Source organism: Lissotriton helveticus, chromosome 12 (genome assembly GCF_964261635.1).
Source record: "Lissotriton helveticus chromosome 12, aLisHel1.1, whole genome shotgun sequence".
NCBI classification, from domain to species: domain Eukaryota; kingdom Metazoa; phylum Chordata; class Amphibia; order Caudata; family Salamandridae; genus Lissotriton; species Lissotriton helveticus.
The window spans coordinates 28,427,966-28,438,343 of record NC_136073.1 but is presented as its reverse complement, the minus strand read 5'-3'; the positions used below and the strand labels follow the sequence as shown (position 1 = coordinate 28,438,343).

The window sequence follows — 10,378 nt, the reverse complement described above, 5'->3', positions numbered from 1 at the left end:
AAAAACCATACTCCTCCTCCTCAAAAGAGGCCCACTCTTGCATTATGGAAATGCTTGAGACGCAAAATCAAGTACTTGGAAAGAAATATAAATATATATAAATATATCGCATCACCACCGTCAAGGAATTGATTATTGCTTGCAAAACTCCCCCTAATGAACTAGTTTGTTATAAACTTTATAAATTTTTAAAACTTTTTTTATCTTTGTACTAATATGAGAACTTTTAAAAGCTGTAAGAATTGAATTTTATACATTATTTGTGGTCCTCAGTAGAGTACCAAATCAAATAAAAACTTGTTGTTGTTGTAAATATATAATGCGCAACTAAGACGTAATTCCGGTGGAATTGGTAAAGGGGGAGCCACCCTATGTGCACAATAAAATAAAGATATTGCTCGCTAGGATCGTCACAACTGTTCCAGCCTGGAGGGGCGGCCAACAGCACAGGAGACAAAGTCAAGACTGTCAGTCCCCCCACTTCTTTTTATAGGACTGATGCCCTGGTCTCACCCTAGTTAACTTGTGTCCAATTGGAGCTTTATGAAGAAGTAGAGTAAAGTAAATATAATGTGTAAATCCCAAAAATCACTAGTCACCCAACTAAATTAGGAACACCAGCAAGCACTAGACTACAGCCTTAATATCTCGCCGTCCAAGGGCAGGTGCTGAGAACGGTTGAGAAACAGGCTTTCGAACCGACTCCTTTTCTTTTTGTGTTGACATTTTTTTATCGAGTTTTGAAATATAATACAGTTTATATTGAAAGCAAGAATAAGAAGACAGCAATAAATTCTTAATACATATTTAGAGCTTTGACTCCTTTTCCTACATTTAGTAACACATAAACAAAAGCCGTTTCTCCTGCGTCAGTCGACAGTCCAACAGCACTGTAATGAAGAGACACCATTGCAGCATGGCGCCCACAGCGCCAGCTGACTATAAACAGAAACACGATTGGAGTTTGGTTCTGCCAAACTATAGCAACAGGTAGCGTGCGGTTTGATTGGCGGATACCCGAACTTGTCTGTGACTGACAGTACTACCATCCAACCGGCGTCGGCCCGTTGCCTGGACGCTCTCCAGCAGGCCGTGGGTCTGTCGGGCTGGTGCTCAGTGCGGGAAGGCGTTATGGCTGCGGCTGGAGTACAGGTGTGGCGGCGAGTCGGGGCCCTGTCAGGGGCGCTGGCGGTCACCGCAGGAGCCTACGGGGCGCACGGTAAGAAGCGTGCAGCAATCACCCCCCACCCCGGAATGAGTCATGCAAGTGCACTGTGAGCCCTGCTGCGCGCCCGGTGCATTCTGGGGCCAGGAGCCCCCTGCGGATGAGTGGAACTGTCTACGGAAGCCGCCGAGGGAGGTTTCAGTTTGTGTTTCGAGCTCGTCTTTCAAAATTGTGTCCCTTTTCTGTTTCCACCATTCCCACTGTACCTGCAGCAGGGTGGACTTTCTGACCACCTGTAAAGAGGGTGGGCATCTCGAACCTGGTGTGCTAGGTTTACTGAGATACATTTTTAATTTTTATTTTATTTAATGCGATTTTCTATAGCGCGGACATTACCCGCAGGTGTCAGAGCGCTTTACAAAAGAACCAGTTGCGATACATTAGGATTTAGGATTACATGAGTTACATAAGAGATACAAACAGAAAAAAAAATGCAAATGTACAAGTTGTAAAGTCACACAGGGAAGAGATACAAATAGAAAAAAATGCAATTGCACAAGTTGTAAAGTCACACAGGGAAGAGATACAAATAGAAAAAATTGCAAATGTACAAGTTGTAAAGTCACCAAAGGAAGAGATACAAATGGATAAACTCTAAGAATCACATAGGAATGGTAGTGAGTACAAAGGTCTTCCTCATATACTAGTGGTCGATGATTAATTTTTTGGGGCTGGGTAATTCAATCCCCGATATGTTTTAGCTCCAAATTGTATTTTAAGTGATTTCACTTTGCATTTGCTGTTTAAAGTTGTATTTTTCCAAAGAGAAAAGGTACCGGGTTCTGCTGTTCCCAACCCATCATTTTTACCTGCCTTAACATGAAACTGCCTGCCATGCTGGTAAAATATCTGCTTGGTTGCAGCCCTATGATCTACAGTATCAAATGAGAAGGCACTATTTAACTCCACTTTGAAAAATACAGGGGCTTACTGTTTTCTGCACCTAAACCCAACAGTGACCGCTGTAATTTTTTTTTTTTAATAAATTGGGTTGTTATTAAAGTTGCTTCTAATTTGAAGCTGTCTTTTTTGGGTGGCATAGTGTAATGTGGAATCAGAACCTTGCTTGCAGTGACATTTCTTCCTTGTGACATTTGCTTTCTTAAAGATTTAACTTTTTTCTCTATTCAGGATTCCGACGCAGCGACCGGGATGAGTACCTTAAAGAGGTAGGTGAGAATCCCTTTCTCTTGCAGGATTCATTCTAGGGGATGGGCTGGGGACCTCAGTGATGCAATGATTGTATCCCTGAGTTCTGGAGACCTTCCAGTATACGAGACAGGGGTAAAATTGCCTTAGATGCAAGTTAGACGAGGTCTTTCACTTTATTACAATTTAAAGTACTGCTCTCTTCTGGGATGTCGAAGCATACATTCATTCATTAACTTGCATATTCAGAGACTACCATACTTTCCACCATAGGCCAGAAACGTTAAAGTATCATCGCTTTGTCCTCCCAACTTTAGATATATACCACCAATAGAGCTTAACGTCTACTAAACATTTTCATGCCAACGTTAGGTAGGTTGGGAAGCATCTGTAAATTGATCTTTAAATCTAGTGGACGGTTTAATAGGAAATCTTTTGTATTGAAGACGGTGTATGATCTGAGTGTTAGCGGGGTACTCTTCCAAATCCTTGTTGCTGCACCAGAGAGGGATTGTTTAGTTTGCTTAGTTTTGGGATTTGTAGTGAGGGTACTTCCATTTGTTTTTTGTTTCAGTTTTTACCTAGGATGATTAATGTAGGTGTGTGGATAAATTAGGGCATATAGCTTTGTAAGCGAATGAGGGACTAGTTTAGATTTTGGCGGGCAGGTTACTCCATCACAACAGTGACTGAGTGATATCCCGTCAGCCGACATATAATTCTCATAGGATAAAATGGGATTTATATTTTGGCAGACAGGATATCCGTCACCTTTGTGACTAAGTAACCTGTCCACAAATATCTAAATTAGACCCTGAGTCTTTCTAACCAGCCACAATAGTACAAGCATGTCGAAGCACCCTGGGGGCTTCCACCACCTTGCTATCCCTCCACTGCACATATCTTAGATGAAACGTATGTATTGTCTAACAGTATAAGCTGCCTATGCGCCTCATGTGGCCTTTGGTTCTGTTTCAATGTAATGTGCTCTGCCCCATCATTCACTCTCTTCTTTTCTTTTAGCTCTATGCCACATCCAATCACTACCACTTCCTCCACAGTCTGGCGCTGTTGGCTGTGCCGCACTGTCGCAGGCCCTTGCTGGTGAGTGCTTAGATCCGCTTGGTGTTCTCAGTTTGAGCTGATATATTATTTAAGGGTATGCTTCAAAGTTGTGAAAAGAGGACTATTGAATCGGCACGGTGATCTGCCCCTCTTGATTGACAGCAGAGTTGCAAAACAGAGAACCCTCACTGGTTTAAAGAAAAACCTAGCGTTAAAATGAACTGTGAATGGCACCTGCATGTCCACCGCATTCACCATTGTGACGAGCACTCCAACGGCCTTCACCACCGTTTGCCATACAGCTCCCATAATCATATATCAAACCACTTACATGTTTAACACAACCATTAGTGGTACACTCCACTGGCTGCTGCCCTCTTCCTTATCATCTACTACAGGTTTCTCCCAGTCAGTTTCAAACCTTGCTTTTGTTCCTCAATCTAGCTGCAATCACCCCCAGCAGGTGTTCTCTCATTCCTGTTTGAGCTCCTTCTGCCTAGACGCCCTGGACTGCAAAGAGGACGTGGCATAACGGCCAGGGCTGCCGACTGCGGAATTAGGTTCCAGTTTCTGCGTCTGCTCAACATCCTGTGATTCTGAGCAAATCCCTTAATCTTCCCGTGCCCCCCCAAAAAATGTAATGTGTCCTTGCGTAATGTAACCAGTGCTCTTGTAAAGCGCGGCAATACCTTTGGGTCAATATTGAACTATTTTAAATTTGCAAAATAAAAAAAAATCCATGTGATGCTGTCTTTTTCCAATAACATCAGTAGTGCTAAGACTTCGGCCTCCAATAGACACCCTATGCTTAACTATCTGTACTGCCACATGTACCACTCTGCATTTAACGAAGCCACAAACTGCCTTGATTGTATTTAGATATATTTATGTAGTATTTTCCATACCGCACAGGTCCTGGAACTTTATTGTACCCATTGGATCTGTTCACAACACCGGAGTGTTTTCCTTTCGCCTATATAACTTTAATAAAAGTATATTTTTAAAAAAAGTATCAGTACTGCCATCTACACCCCCACTTCCACAAAAAGCACGAGACCGGTTCTTGTCCCTCCCCCCCAACCCCCACCCTAAAATGCCTTTCTCCGGACCCCTGAAGGTGTTCACAAGTAATCAAATTATGAATTAAATTATATATGTCTGTTATCCTTAATTTAAGCTTATCTCTTTCATGTTGTTGTTTCGACTTGTGCAATGTGGATCTCAGACTTAGCCCCATAAAGCATAGCCAGGTACACTGTTTTTTCACCCATCAGTCAAATGGAAATAGCAATGTATGATTTAGGTATTCAAGAATGTTTAACTTAAAGCACATCATTGAATAGTAAATTCGTCAGAGTTTTAGGTGAATTATTTATCCAGCGTCCTCCAAACTCCATTTTTGCAGGTTTTACGTACTTGGAAGGCAAAGATGGCTTGTGCTGACGGAGATCGCTGTAAATTAAGCTGCACATGTTAACCTGTGTCATCCTGCAAGCCTTTTAATTACCTAGCGGTACAAAAACCTTAGGGTAATATAAATAATAATTTTTAAAAAGCTGGGATGAGACCACTTAAGTAACAAGCATTGAAAATGCAATAGGTCTCCCATTAGGAAAGTTTTTTTATTTTTTTATTTATGTGTTGGTTTTGAAAATAGCAAAATTAATACCTTTGTCAGGTGGATGTGGTGGTGGATGTGGTGGTGAATGCGATGGTGGTGGATGCGATGGTGGTGGATGTGGTGGTGGATGCGATGTTGGTGGATGTGATGGTGGATGTGATGGTGGATGCGGTGGATGTCATGGTGGATGTGATGGTGGATGCGGTGGATGTGGTGGTGGATGTCATGGTGGATGTGATGGTGGATGCGGTGGATGTGGTGGTGGTGGATGCGGTGGTGGATGTAGTGGTGGTGGATGCGGTGGTGGATGTTGTGGTGGTGGATGCGGTGGTGGATGTAGTGGTGGTGGATGTGGTGGTGGTGGATGTGGCGGTGGATGTGGTGGTGGTGGATGTGGCGGTGGATGTGGTGGTGGTGGTGGTGGATGTGGTGGTGGTGGATGTAGTGGTGGTGGATGTAGTGGTGGTGGATGTAGTGGTGGTGGATGTGGTGGTGGTGGATGTGGTGGTGGTGGTGGATGTGGTGGTGGTGGATGTGGTGGTGGATGTGGTGGTGAATGCGATGGTGGTGGATGCGATGGTGGTGGATGTGGTGGATGCGATGGTGGTGGATGTGGCGGTGGATGTGATGGTGGATGTGATGGTGGATGTCATGGTGGATGTGATGGTGGATGTGGCGGTGGATGTGGCGGTGGATGTGGCGGTGGATGTCATGGTGGATGTGATGGTGGATGTGATGGTGGATGTGATGGTGGATGTGGTGGTGGTGGATGCGGTGGTGGATGTAGTGGTGGTGGATGCGGTGGTGGATGTAGTGGTGGTGGATGCGGTGGTGGATGTAGTGGTGGTGGATGTGGTGGTGGTGGATGTGGCGGTGGATGTGGTGGTGGTGGATGTGGCGGTGGATGTGGTGGTGGTGGATGTAGTGGTGGTGGATGTAGTGGTGGTGGATGTGGTGGTGGTGGTGGATGTGGTGGTGGATGTGGTGGTGAATGCGATGGTGGTGGATGCGATGGTGGTGGATGTGGTGGTGGATGCGATGGTGGTGGATGTGGTGGTGGATGCGATGGTGGTGGATGTGGCGGTGGATGTGATGGTGGATGTGATGGATGCGGTGGATGTCATGGTGGATGTGATGGTGGATGTGGCGGTGGATGTGGCGGTGGATGTCATGGTGGATGTGATGGTGGATGCGGTGGATGTGGTGGTGGTGGATGCGGTGGTGGATGTAGTGGTGGTGGATGCGGTGGTGGATGTAGTGGTGGTGGATGCGGTGGTGGATGTGGTGGTGGTGGATGTGGCGGTGGATGTGGTGGTGGATGTAGTGGTGGTGGATGTGGTGGTGGTGGATGTGGTGGTGGTGGTGGATGTGGTGGTGGTGGATGTGGTGGTGAATGCGATGGTGGTGGATGCGATGGTGGTGGATGTGGTGGTGGATGCGATGGTGGTGGATGTGGTGGTGGATGTGATGGTGGATGTGATGGTGGATGTGATGGTGGATGTGATGGTGGATGCGGTGGATGTGATGGTGGATGTGATGGTGGATGTTGTGGTGGTGGATGCGGTGGTGGATGTAGTGGTGGTGGATGCGGTGGTGGATGTAGTGGTGGTGGATGCGGTGGTGGATGTAGTGGTGGTGGATGTGGTGGTGGTGGATGTGGCGGTGGATGTGGTGGTGGTGGATGTGGCGGTGGATGTGGTGGTGGATGTGGTGGTGGTGGATGTAGTGGTGGTGGATGTGGTGGTGGTGGATGTGGTGGTGGTGGATGTGCTGGTGGTGGATGTGCTGGTGGTGGATGTGGTGGTGGATGTGGTGGTGGTGGATGTGGTGGTGGTGGATGTGGTGGTGGTGGATGTGGCGGTGGATGTGGTGGTGGATGCGGTTATAAAGCCTGTGATTGATAGAACTTAGAAACGGCAAAACTATGATAGCAAGCATATGTTTAATTAAGCGCATGTGGACAGTGAATTGCATTGCATGAAATCCTTTCCTTAGTGTGGCATGTCAGATTTAGTCCAATCCCTAGTGCAAAATCAACATGAATCACTTTTCGTTCCAAAAACACATGTAGGAGCAAAAATCAAAAATCTAACTTAGGTGAACAGTCTCTAATGCAGCAAAGTAACCAAGTGTGTGGCATTTCTTATAGGTGTAAAATCACTCTGCATAGAGAGAAAATTTAGTTTGATGATGAATGAGTTGTGAAAAATGTGTATTCGTATGACATCCCCAGCACATAGAGGTGCAAAAATTACATTTAGTTGCAAAATCACACTTTGTGAAACATCGATAGAAGTGTGAACACACTGCGATGAGCTAAAATAAAATTAGTGTTATAAAGCAAAGCAAGCAGATATCGTTATTATCAACATCGGATTAAAAAAAAAAAAAAAGAAAAGGAGACACGGCCGGCCAGCCGTGAAACTGAAAGCACGGCCGGCCGGCCGTGAAAAAGCCTTTGATGCAGCAGGGGGTAATTAGGGGAGGAGAATGGCTGGGCTGAGGCAGAGCGCCAAGCCTTTGATGCAGCAGGGGGCGGAGCGGGAAGAGCTGCTGGCGGCACTAAGCTGACGATTTGATGCTGTGCACGCGCATTTTAACTAATTGCGCTTGCGCATTGAGTTAAAAGTGCACATGCACTTCATCAAATCGCCAGTGAATCGCCAGTGTAGGTAAGCTTTGTTTAAGCCCCCATAGTCTCGCTCTGCTCAATGCGCATGCGCATTGACAGGCGAGACCTAAAAAGGACTGATGCCAATTCTAAGTTAAAGGTGTAGTGAAAGGGTCGGTTTTACCTGAAAAGAAATAAGGAAAATCAATTATGGAAAGGGTGAATATACGAAGTTTCTTTCAATAAGGAGGGGGGAATCAAGGGTACCAGTAAATAGTAGGAGTAACCTTTGTAAGGTGCAAACAGAAAAATGTATATAATGATGGACGTACGTGGAACACAGTGGGTCTCTAAATAAAAGGAATATGTACCTTAGAAGTCTTGGAAAAAAGAGATTAAAGCAACAATAATAATAAATATAAATATCCAAAAATAATGACAAGAGAATAAACTCAAAGTAAATAATCACCCCTAGATAAACACAACCATTAACTCTTTCATTCCCACGGCCAAACTTTACAAAAGACTCCAGCAGAGCCCAGTACTGCGTTACTCCGGGACCCTAAACGCCAATGCGAACTACCACAGTGATCCTGTTTCTGAGTGAAAGCCTCAGATAGTCATGGGGCCCTGTTTCCCATTTCATGGAGAAATCTGCCCTTCTCGGGGCAAACGCACTGTTTCATCCTTGTATTTACGATAGGTTCTTGTGCAGCATGGCACGCCTGATTTCAGTCACTTGATTGTGCGTAGAACATGCCTGGGTGTTATCAGCAGGGTAGAGTTCTGAACTCTAGCCTACTTCTGATTCATTGTGACCAGGCATTCGCAAATATTTACAATGCAACTCGTTCTGAGAATTTACCTGCTTCCTTCCGTGCCATGCTGGCGTCCTCTGGAGTGGCAGGGTCACATCCTTCATTCAGTTGTTGCCTTGCACCTTTTCTTCATAAGCCGATACAGCCTTCACCCAACCTTTGTGAGTGTTGTGATGTCATTCTATTATACAACTGTTACCCTGCAGAGTGAGTCCCATACCCTGAATTGGTGTGAAAGTGCCTTTCTCTTATTTCAGTTAAAACACTATTTTGTGTGTGTGTGTGTGGCAGTGTTAGAACCCTTGTATCCTCTGAAGCCCCACCATTGGTGTCTGTTGAATCCCATTATTACAACCCTTGGTCTAGTGTGCCTGTGTTTGTGGTGTCTGTCGTTTTGTGTTGAAGTGTGTTATGTTTTGCTTGGTTTTAGTCCTGCCCTGACTATCAGCAACACATTCCCCTGCGTATTGGTAGCCTGGCCCTCACATGAGGGATTGGGGGTGAATGGGGTCTGTTGCGCCGGGCAGTATTGCAACCCTCTGTTCTGTGTCACCCTACAGTGAGTCTCTGTAGTGTGATGTGTGCGTGTATCAGATCTCTGCTTTGCTACAAGAACGTCCATACATGCAAGTTTCACAAACTTTACTTCAGATGCATCCTTACCATTGGCGTCTTTTGTGTGCAATGGTCTTGTATCTTTCTCCTCTGCTACTGTCTTCCCATGTGTTGTGGCTGCTCCATCTAAATTTACGGTAGTTCAACTTCAAATCTCCCTATCTCCCCCATTTGAGAGCTTAAACTTGACTCCATACAACCTGGACCAAATACCCCCATCCCACTTTCCTCCTATCAATGTGTCCTCTTTCAGCAGAGAGATCTAAATTGAACAATATTCAGAAACTCTTTGGAAGGGTATCCCGTCCATTCACATTTCCTAGTGATTGCTTGTATCCATTGGTGCTGCCTTGCCTGAATGGTCCACTGCATCCTTAATCTCTTCTCTTCTCCCATTGCAGGCCGGCTCATTGCTCACGTCTGGCATGGTCCTGTTTTGCGGCTCGTTCTACTACCAGGCCATCACAGCAGACCCCATTTTTAGGGAGGCAGCGCCCATTGGTGGGACCGCACTGATCCTGGGCTGGCTGGCCTTGGCCCTCTGAGAAGTCCGGATAGAGGGCGGGTGATGAATTCATGACGGCCGGATACTCCGGGATCTCGCCAAGCGTCTGTGGAACTCGTCTGATGCACTGCCTGAATGTCCTTAAAGTGGACTGCTAATATATGCACACGAGGCCTTTGTGTGCCGGGGCGTCTAGAGAGGTCGATGCCCAATGACCGCACTGAACAATTCAAGATGATCAAAGCCTTGGTGATGTATAAATGAATTTCCTTTGTCATCCTTCCCTGAAAATTGAATCATGACCAAAGCCATACAAGGGAACACTGGTGGGGGATTGGAAATAACAGATTATTGTCTTTTATCTCCTGTACTGCTTCTTGCTGGACTCACATGAGAGGTAGAGAGCTTTCTGTGCAAACAAAATAAAAGTAATTTGTAAACCTAATGTTTACTATTGGATTTGTGCTGGGTGTCCGTGTTGGGATGATACGCCTTATGGTCCAGAGTTGCTCCAATTGGTTTACCTACGAGGCAAGGACACTCATTTATAGAGCTACATTTTATGAGCAACTAGGTGATGCAAAGAGCAGAGTTCTGCTTGCGTTATATGAGGTCCTCTCTTGTATTTATCTTGCATTTTTATGTAGCATAATTCAAATCCAATGGAAACAGAACTTTACCTCCACCCAACCCAGAAGGCTGTCCAAAGGCCTCCAGTAGAAGCCGGGTCCCATTCATGGTTTTTTGCACTGTCCACAAGGGGGTGGGG

General features: G+C 45.6%; 1 protein-coding gene across 2 annotated transcripts; it reads left to right on the top strand.

The window, feature by feature from the left end:
* The first annotated feature begins 972 nt into the window (after positions 1-972).
* On the top strand, positions 973-10,054 carry TMEM256 (transmembrane protein 256). Of its 2 annotated transcripts, none has more exons than XM_078671122.1 (4): positions 973-1,219; positions 2,357-2,394; positions 3,398-3,478; positions 9,506-10,054. In XM_078671122.1, exons 1-4 carry the CDS (start codon positions 1,132-1,134, stop codon positions 9,647-9,649), a joined length of 351 nt encoding a protein of 116 aa, XP_078527248.1. In that variant the 5' UTR covers positions 973-1,131; the 3' UTR covers positions 9,650-10,054. The 2 variants fall into 2 exon arrangements, with proteins under 2 accessions (XP_078527248.1, XP_078527247.1); XM_078671121.1 differs by lacking the exon at positions 973-1,219 and adding an exon at positions 1,260-1,469.
* The last annotated feature ends 324 nt before the right edge of the window (positions 10,055-10,378 follow it).

Excerpts from the sequence above, each read along its gene's own strand:
- TMEM256 (XM_078671121.1), top strand. The coding sequence starts at position 1,262 with ATGCAAGTGCACTGTGAGCCCTGCTGCGCGCCCGGTGCATTCTGGGGC. Across the intron at positions 2,395-3,397 it reads GGGATGAGTACCTTAAAGAG|CTCTATGCCACATCCAATCA; the intron begins GTAGGTGAGAAT and ends CTTTTCTTTTAG. Across the intron at positions 3,479-9,505 it reads ACTGTCGCAGGCCCTTGCTG|GCCGGCTCATTGCTCACGTC; the intron begins GTGAGTGCTTAG and ends CTCCCATTGCAG.